At 40.5% G+C, this 9,865-nt stretch overlaps 1 protein-coding gene across 3 annotated transcripts in view; it reads left to right on the plus strand.

Annotated features, from left to right (window-relative positions):
• Nucleotides 1–5,885, plus strand: part of LOC106531209 (beta-1,3-galactosyltransferase 2) — a 12,145-nt gene extending 6,260 nt beyond the window's left edge. For all 3 annotated transcript variants that reach the window (XM_014026993.1, XM_014026992.1, XM_014026991.1), the window contains 2 exons: nucleotides 3,719–4,000; nucleotides 5,044–5,885. In XM_014026993.1, coding sequence (XP_013882447.1) covers nucleotides 3,719–4,000; nucleotides 5,044–5,643 — 882 coding nt within the window. In that variant the 3' untranslated portion in view covers nucleotides 5,644–5,885. The remainder of the gene's footprint in view (nucleotides 1–3,718; nucleotides 4,001–5,043) is intronic.
• Nucleotides 5,886–9,865: the final 3,980 nt, after the last annotated feature.

Below are 9,865 nucleotides of genomic sequence, written 5' to 3' on the forward strand. Positions count from 1 at the left end.
CCTTGATAGAGAGGATCGTTGGTTTGAGAGAGGAGTAAAAGAAGCCATCTTTGTGAAGAAAAACCGTCCACCATTAAACAGAGGTGGAGGCCTTCGTGTCAGTTGTCCTCCTCCTACAACACTGTTATTGCAAATATGACTCCGCCCCCTGTGAGCAAAAGGTGTGAATCAGTGCCCAATGATAACCAACACAAAAACRGAAAAAACAAAAACATGGGGACTTTGAGCCCCGCCTGCATTCACTACATACACATAACAAAACACCAAATAATCACAGCTGAAGTATCCAAACAATAAGTCAGGTGATGGGGCACATTATCTTCGATGAACAATAGAACTAATCAAGCCTATTGTTAGGTGATGGCCTTATTTTGCATGTGACTAACCTGTTTGTCCACCATGTGGAGGCGGAGCTTATAAGCCTGAGTTCACCTGAAACTCATCAGACTGAAGAAGTCTCTTGGAGGAGAGAYGAAACGTTTCACTAAAGAAGAACCATCCAGAGGACCTACTGATTTTTGAAGATACATTTTGGTCCCTGGATGATCCAGATATCATGAGCAACTCCAGAGATATGGCTTGATTTGTCTTCCTATTCTCATTAATATTTAGTCTGAATCATATTTTTAGGATGTTCTGATAAAGAACATTTGATGTCATTCCAAAGAGGAAACCTCAAACATGTACAAAATAAAAATGGCTTTGCTAGCTTGCAGGGAAAATTACAATAATTTCAAGCTTTTCTTCTTGAAATCATGATTTTTGTAGCTACTGCTCAACAAAGACCTTCAAGAAAATATTTGAGTTTTTATTTCAGAAATTTWTTTCAAACAAACCCGTAGATAAGATTCATTATATTTAGATAAAATGCAGTTGTTGAAAACATTTTAACCAATGCAATACAACTGCTTATTTCTCCACATCCCATTTTGAGACTTAAGCCTTGTTTCCATGTGATGGGTCACATTTAGTAAAGAAGCTAAATGTCCTYGGGTATTTGCTTCACACAGATCATAAATACAACTTTGTCACCATTGAGAGAATAGGGAGCAAAGAGGACCCAGATTCAGGCAGGCAGGAGGGAGGTTCAGGAACAATAAGGAAGTTTAGTAAGTGAAATCAAGCAGGAGCACGAGGAAAGGAATCTGATAATGAGCAGAACATTCCTGAAAGGATAAATACAGGGAAGGATGATGGCTGAATGACAGACAGGTGAGCTGCAGTAGAAGAATGATCTCTAAAAACAGGRCAGCACCACCCTTTTAAGGAATAACGTCACAACAATACATGTTCATCCAGCATCAGGCAGGACAGATCCAGTGGTTTGCATCGAGTCCATCCAGGCAGGCRAGATAATTCAGGCTGGGACAGGTGGACAGGTGTCAGCCATGAYGACCAGAAAAAAACCCAGTGAAGAAAAAACATCTGGTAGGGCTYTGTTAAACTCAAGAACTGGTTTAGGCAGGCCATCCCCATCAGACACAGAAACAGGTCTAATGGTGTCCAGCAGAACCCTCTCAATAACAACCCTAGTTGGGTTGGTTTGGACTTTTTGTGTTGACAAGACTGAAAACAAGAGGAGAGGCGGAGCTTGTCAAACTCAGCAGAGAGGCAATCCACACAACCAGGAACTGAAATGGGTCAGGGTGTCCTTTGGGATCTCCTTGATGATAGAACAGGATCTAATGGAGAGGTGCTCTCTGGGACTCGGTGGCAGGTAGAGGAGCATGAGGAAAGACATCCAACATGAGAACAGAAACAGAATCTTAGTGTAGAGTTGACCTGCTCCCCTAGCACTAGAAGTCCCAGAGAAGGGTCATTTAATATTTCTACCTTTGRAACCCAGAGAGGGRTCGATTGAGCTCAAGGATTTTAGCTCACATTCTAAATCAGCTGYGAACGGGTGCTTTTGTTTTGAAAATAAGTAATRTGAGGGCTATTTGTTGCCTTTTGTTGTTCAAATGGCTGCAGCTAATCCAGACACACCCACCACACCTGATAATATTCTCACTCTGTTTCTCAAGGGCTCCTGTTTACAAGATTTTGCTCTGAAGATGTGGTGTGTTGCAAAGAACACAACTGGATGCCACTGTATTTTCAGAGCTACAGTAAAAAAAAATGTAACTATAGTATCTTACAAACATCTTTCTTTGTTGTAAAAACAAAATGTATATATTGCTTGTGCAAGCTGTTTTTGTAAATATTGTAAATAAAACTTGCTGCCAAGTCCTGTTTATGTATCTTGATTTCCTCAGCCATGTCTGCAGAGTTTGGGCCGGGGTGTATGTAGGTGCAGAGTTTTGGACTGCAGACATGGCTGAGGGAATCAAGATACATAAACAGGAATTAGCAGCAAGTTTTATTTACAATATTTACAAAGTAGCTGTGGCTACAGTGCAGTTTGCCATCATCAGTGTGTGACTGTGAGTGTGAATGGGTGAATGTCTGTTAGTGTAAAGCTCTTTGGGGTCCGGAGGGACTTGAAAAGTGCTCTAATTTCAGTCCATTTACCATTTATCTTTATCCGTAGAAAGTTCTAAGTTCAAATCAGTGTCTGAATCATCTATTTCATCAAAAGATAGTTCCTCTCCTCCATCGGACTCCCAGTCATCCATAGCAGTCAGTAATTCCAAAACTGGCAAAGCAGTGTAGGTCTTCTTTGGTGCCATTGTGTTTTTCTTTGCTCCAAACACGATCGAAGGGTAAAAAATGATCCACTCCTGTCAGTGTTTCTGCATTTAGGACTACAGCTATTCATCTAGCTGTAAATTACTTTCTGCCACAGGCGTAAATGTGTTTCACAGGTGTAAATGTGTGGTATTTGTAAATTTTCTAAACTGTCCCACAAAACAACGTTTGTGCTCCTAGTCAATTCTGACTGATTTGATATATTCATTGAAAACAAAAAGACAAAACCTTACTAAACACATAATACTTGAATCAGATACTATATTTACAATTTTTTACTGTAGCTCTGAAAATACAGTGGCATCCACTTATGTTCTTTGCAACACACCAAATCTTCAGAGCAAATACTTTTAAACAGGAACCCTTGAGAAACAGAGTGAGAATATCATCGGGTGGCAAAACTGTACCCCTACATATCCCCCCTTTGGTCCAAAACTGTGCCCCTACATATCCCCCCTTTGGTCCAAAACTGTGCCCCTACATATCCCCCCTTTGGTCCAAAACTGTGCCCCTACATATYCCCCCTTTGGTCCAAAACTGTGCCCCTACATATCCCCCCTTTGGTCCAAAACTGTGCCCCTATGTTGACGACGACGTCGACATTGTCGACGACGATGTCGACGATGTCGACGACAACATCATCGTGTCGACAACGATGTCTTTACATTTTGTTTTTACAACAAAGAAAGATGTTTGTATGTCTCATATTGCTAAGCAGAAGGAAGGGGTTTGTCCCCTGCTGATTCCTAAGGCAATAGCCACATTTACAAATGAAAAGATGCTAATTGGAGCCATCAGAATCGTCTGTTTGGACTAAGGGTCTTTTGACCCTGTTTCGGGACTTCAGGGGGGTTGTCAAAATTCCTAGGACTTCTAGTGCTAGAGGAGGCGGGACACAACTGTTGTCTCAAGGGTTCTGGGATGTGCAAAAACAAAGTTCCTGTTTTTCTTTGCTAAGATATTGTCTGTACATTTTAGATTATCTGAGCTGTAATATTAAAATAAAACTAAACCAGTTCTGTTCCAACAGGTCTCACTGCCCCATCAACCATCACAGACTGTTGACCACAGTCAGTACTTTGTGAATTACCCACACAAATACCGTTTCATACTGGATGAGCCAATCAGGTGTCAGCAGGAAAACCCATTCTTGGTTGTTTTGATCCCGGTGCCACCACAAAGCAGAGGGACCCGAGACATCATCCGCAGCACATGGGGGAAAGACACCACAGTGCTGGGCCAGGTGGTCCACTACTACTTCCTGCTGGGACTGTCCAGAGTTGGAAAAGGGATGGAGCAGCCTGAGGAAGAGGTGATTCTATTTTACAGTTAATGTTTTATAATTCTTTTACTTTGGATTAGCCAGAAACAAAGGAGTGGCGACTCTTTTGTTCATCCTTTAACATGTATGACACTAGACACAACAATGAACGACTTGATTATTTCCAAAGTGTGACTTCAGCAGTTCTGATGGGTACAATGTAGGCAAAGACAGGCAACAAAAATAAGGTGCATGGCTTAGAGTACAGCTTTGTAGGCTATGAAGACATTAACAGGTTGTGATCTACATAAAACATGACGACTAGGCTCACTGGCTGTAAAATTCAAATACACAGACACACATCTGCCTATGTTCTCACAACTTTGAGTCACAAACCATGTTCTAACAGAAAAACTAAAAACACCAGCAGACTTTACCACAAGTAACGGTTTTATGCATGACCTGAAACAATCAGTTTTATGAYGCATACCACAAAGATATTTGAGCAATAACTTATGATTATGCAGGAAATAACCCAGGGCGCAGGCAGCCTCAAAAAGGCAAAAATAAAGTCTTTAATATAACGGAAAAGGCTGATGGTGCAGCACAAAAAACTCACAAGGAACAAAAAAAACCTATACAAGCTGTAAACAGCACAATGATCCAACAAACACTGAAGACAGGGCACAGAATATAAAGGCCAACTAATGAGAGAAAACCAGAAACACCTGGGAAAGAATCATGAGGAGCAGGTGAGAGTGGGCGGGGCTGGAGCAAAGACGGGCAGGGGGAGTAAACAGAAAGACAAGAGAGAAAACCAGAACAGAACCAAAATAAAACATTAACACAGACATAGACCATAACAATAACTAGACTTTTTTCTTGTCAAATTTCATTTGGTTGCCAAGATCATTTCCAGTATCCCAGCTCAACGTTTGCAGGTTTTCAACAAGGAAGTGGGATATTCTGAAAACCACACTACAAACAGAAGTTGACTCAGGGATCATTTGAAGAATTTTGCTCAGTAGAGATATAAGAAGACTAAAATCTTTTTTTTAATTTGCTTTAATCTCACTTCTCACTGTTTGTTTCAGATATTACTTGAAAGCCAGAAGCACCATGACATTCTGCAGAGCGAGTTCTTGGACTCCTACAGAAACCTCACCATTAAAACAATGCTCATGTTCGAGTGGCTCAGCACTCACTGCCCCAACACCTCCTACGCCATGAAGGTCGACTCGGACATCTTCCTCAACACACACAACCTTGTAGACATGCTTCTGAAAGCCCCTCAACGTCTCTACCTGACAGGCTTGGTGATAAGAGAGGCTCAGGTTCTACGAAATCCAAACTCCAAGTGGTTTATGCCTGTCACGGCCTTCCCCGAGCCGATCTACCCCCCTTACATCATGGGACTGGGCTACGTGTTTTCACTGGATCTAGCCAAGAAGATACTGGAGGCTTCTGAGCACGTTAAAGCAGTTTATATTGAAGACGTGTACGTGGGTCTGTGCATGAGACATTTAGGAATTGAACCAACAGGTCCTCCTCGTGGTGGTCTGTTTATGGCTGAAAGGCCTTCCAGGACAGACTCATGTTACTGGGCCTCGGTCATCACAACAATCCTACAGAACTCTGAGCAGCTGCTGGAAGTGTGGAAGGTGTACAAGACTCAGGCACAAAGTGGCTGTTAGACGTCTTTTCAATGTAAAACATTAAAACTGTTGCCGGACTGTCCGGCGCCAGAACAAGTCAGAACATTTCTCTGTTTACATTTCATTCACAACTCTCAGGGGGTTAACTTTGTGCTTTGTTGGTGATGTTTGAACTAAAACTGTGTTTCAGGGAGACAGATGGGCTGTAGTGGCTGAGCAAAGCAGAGTCTGAAACTGTATGTTTGTACAAGTAATTTAATAAAACTCTCAAACAGAAATCATTATACGCCCATCTACGACCAACCGGGGGAACTATCTTTAGTTTCCATACAACTGTTGAAGTCAGCTGCATGTTGCCAAAACCAAAACAAAGTTACTAAAGGACACCCAAAGCTTTTTCAATAAATAACCTGGGTCTGAACAGTCAGCTATGGGTTGAAATTTAAAGGGATCCCCGATTAGTTGTAACATTAGACTTTATTTGATAAACATTTATTTTAACTGTAAAATAAAGACTAAAAATACTGTAGGCTGTTTATTTTCGTAAATTTTTAAAAATATATTTTAACACGAACGGAGCCATTTTATTTGCACACAAAGCATTCTGGGTAAATGATGACGTGGATAGGTCCTCGGTGCGAGGCTGCTAGCGAGCTATATCCACCCTGAAGGTTAATCTTGGACAATATCTGATGATCGACTCTTTTAAATGAAACCAGAGAGCGTTGACAGAGAGGAGAAGGTAGAAATGACTCAGCCTGGAACTGAAAATATGGATGGAGGACAACAGGTTAGCTTGTTTATCGCGCTAGCACTGAGCTAATACATATAATGCAATATAGCATCAGCACTAGCGCAAAGGCTAACAGGCTAAACTGAGGTTCTTCTTCCATGAAGCAGCTCTGTTGTTTACCCAGCATGCTTTGCGTCTGTGGCCCCGTTCGTGTAATATTTTCTTAAACTTTTAGTTTAAAAATTGAAAAACTAAACATCCTACAGTATTTTTACAGTCTTTATTTTACAGTTAAAATATATGTTTATTAAATAAAGTCTAATGTTACAACTGCCGTATTTTTCGGACTATAAGCCGCGACTTTTCTCCTGAACTTTGAACCACGCGGCTTGTAGTCCGGTGCGGCTTATATGTGGATTTTTTTCTTCAGCCACCAGGGGGGTTCTTATGCTCCATTTGCTTCAACCACTCGCTTCAAAAAAAGAAAGGTAAAAAAAGAAAATAGAAAAAAACGATCGCTTCCAGAGCCGACTGTTGTACCAGGAAGCAGCGATTTAAAGATAGTCAATGGCCAAAAACTCATAAAAGGGGATAAAACAGACATTTTTCACAGTGGCATCTGACTGATAAAATCTTTAGAGCTTAATCCAGGACCAGTTTGTGGATAAACGTCGAGTGAAGAGCTACTGACTTTTTTTTTTGGCATTGCACTCCCYGGGGAAGGAATCCCATGCAGTGACGTATGCTGCAGCGGGAGGGCTTTCCCAGCACAGCTTCAGAGCCAGCATTACCCCGGGAGGACAACAGAAACCGCTGTGTGACGCAGCTTTTCTCAGCTTGTTTAACTCCGACACTGAACAGATACCGCTGTGTGACGCAGCTTTTCTCAGCTTGTTTAACTCCGACACTGAAGAGGAGGACTTCGATGGTTTCAGTGCACCGGAGGACGATGAATGAGACATTTTGTTGGACCAGAAACTGTTAAAGAAAACTACCAAAATAAGGTCAGTTAAATGAACCATATTCCTCCGAACTTTACCGGTAATTCCTAAAGGTTTGCTTTTTATGTTTTGATGTTGAATTCACTTTTTTGACGGCAAATTTGGGTGTACTGTTTTTTTTATGTTGGGGGTGCGGCTTATAGTCCAGTGCGGCTTATAGTCCGAAAAATACGGTAATCGGGGATCCCTTTAAAGGTACAAACCAATTTATCACACTGAGAACAGACACATGGTTACCTTCTAACATGCCCTTTTTGTTTCGATAAACTATATTTTTAAAAACAGAAATTTGCAGGAAAAAGTTTTTAATTAAGTTTTTAATTTCCTGATTAACCAAAGTACACAGAAGAGCTTGAAGAGAGGAGGACAAGTGGCACTACAGTTATTGTTGGTTCAGTTAGAAACTTTGAACATGTCTCCGTAGTTTTGGATGATAGAGAAAATGGAGTTTAAACCTATAAAGCTCTGCAGCACAGAGCAATGTTACATGCAGGACACTGGAGGAAGGTTTTACTGATAATGGCAACCTACAGTTTAAAGTAGGTAGTCCCCACTCCTCCACTGGTCCCCCTTGACCAAACAGTTTTATATAAATGATGTTTTGAATATGCAAAGAAAGTGACCTCCCCCCTCCATTTGACTATCCCCTCAGACAGAAACTGACAGGGAACTGAATCCTAGACATTCTTGTGAAACGTTACATGACAATGCATAAGATCATGCATAATGTTATTTTTGCAAAATGATGGATTCCTTCAAGTATTTTATGCATTTTTTTTAAATTGGAGTATTATTGCATTAGCAAAAGAAGAGTTGGCAAAAATAAAATAAAACATTTCTAAAGAACATAGGCTGCTTTCAACTCAGCCTTTTTCATCAAAACAGTTGGTTTTGTTTTGGCTTTAAAACTGATTATGATCATAAAGCATGATGAGTGTGTCCAGACATTGCATGTTGTGCAATAAAATGACTCAGTTTCTTACTGGGATACCACCAGCAATGATTTCAACAGAGGTTTTCTGTGCAATAACTAAACTAAAGACCAAGCATTTCATGAAGGAATGCACATTACCAACCACCTTCATGTCAGCTAAAACCATCTGAAGTTGTAGCTGTTTTAGTGAAACATTTTAAACAACTTTATGTTGTCTCATAATATTGTGAAGCCTTGTGTGATGTGTCAACTTTCAGCTACTACTGCACAGAATTTAACTCAATCGAGTTAGAGAGCTTTTTTGTGTGTGTTAATATTGTTTTGCTGCAGCAGACACCTTGAATCCAGTTGATAACCATGTCAGTTTTCTAATGTAACAGACAAATGAACACACRAACTTCACCCCACCTTCAGCAACAGATAAGAAAAAAGGAGGGGTTAAATATGGAAAGTGTCAAATGACTTTGTGTAAACTGTTAAAAACCCAAAATACCAGTTTGTTGCTAATATAAACTTGCTCTGACACGTCTCCAGCTTCTTTATTCTCTCACTCTCTGTGCTTTTACTGTGAATCCTGTCACTTTAATAAAGACATTTGACTTCTCTTTACAAATGACTACAGAGTCTTGTAGGAAGGATCACAGTCCAAGCAGCAAAGACTTTTACAGTTACCCTAAAGATGTCTTTGTAACAGAAGAGTTTTTGTGGTTTGTGGGGATTTTCTCGGGTTTTGTGTAGCACTTGTTTTCTCACGATCTGAAATGCCACCGAAAGTGAAAGGTGAAAAGTTTTATAGGTTGCAGGTTATTATCACCATTTTTCCTGGAAAAATAACTTATCCTTTAAGGTCCTGTATTTCTTCTCAGGCCAAGAGTCAGTGACCTCTTTTGCTTACTTTAAAATGTCATCAAGTTTTATTATTTTATTCTTTATCTTCTGTTTTCTCTCAGACAAAGTGTCTTAAGATCAGGACAATATCTGTTTAGAAGTAATCMTTCTTGTTGCTGTTTATCAAAACATCATTCTCTCCTTGGTCCAGTTTGTCTGTTTGGATAACATAATGTATAAATGTGTGTACTTGAAACTGCCTCGTGAACACATTGGGCCTCATGTAAAAACATGTTCGTATTCTTCTCCTAAATTTCTCTTACTTTTGTTCGTACAAAGGGTTCGTACGAACATGTCACGTCAGATTCAACAAACTCTTCTATCTTCAGNGTGATGTTGTCTCCCTCTGCTGTTACTACGTTGTTATGTGTTGTCTCCTCTGCTGTTACAACCTCTTGTCACATGATATCTCCTCTGCTGTTACTACATGTTGTCACGTGTTGTTGTCTCCTCTGCTGTTACTACATGTTGTCACGTGTTGTTGTCTCCCTCTGCTGTTACTATATGTTGGCATGTGTTGTTGTCTCCTCTGCTGTTACAACCTGTTGTCATGTGATGTCTCCTCTACTGTTACAACCTGTTGTTACATGATGTTTCCTCTGCTGTTACTACCTGTTTTCACATGATGTCTCCTCTGCTGTTACTACCTGTTGTCACGTGATATTGTCTCCTCTGCTGTTACTACATATTTTCACGTGATGTTGT

This window comes from Austrofundulus limnaeus, unplaced genomic scaffold (genome assembly GCF_001266775.1).
Source record: "Austrofundulus limnaeus strain Quisiro unplaced genomic scaffold, Austrofundulus_limnaeus-1.0 Scaffold606, whole genome shotgun sequence".
Lineage (NCBI taxonomy): Eukaryota > Metazoa > Chordata > Actinopteri > Cyprinodontiformes > Rivulidae > Austrofundulus > Austrofundulus limnaeus.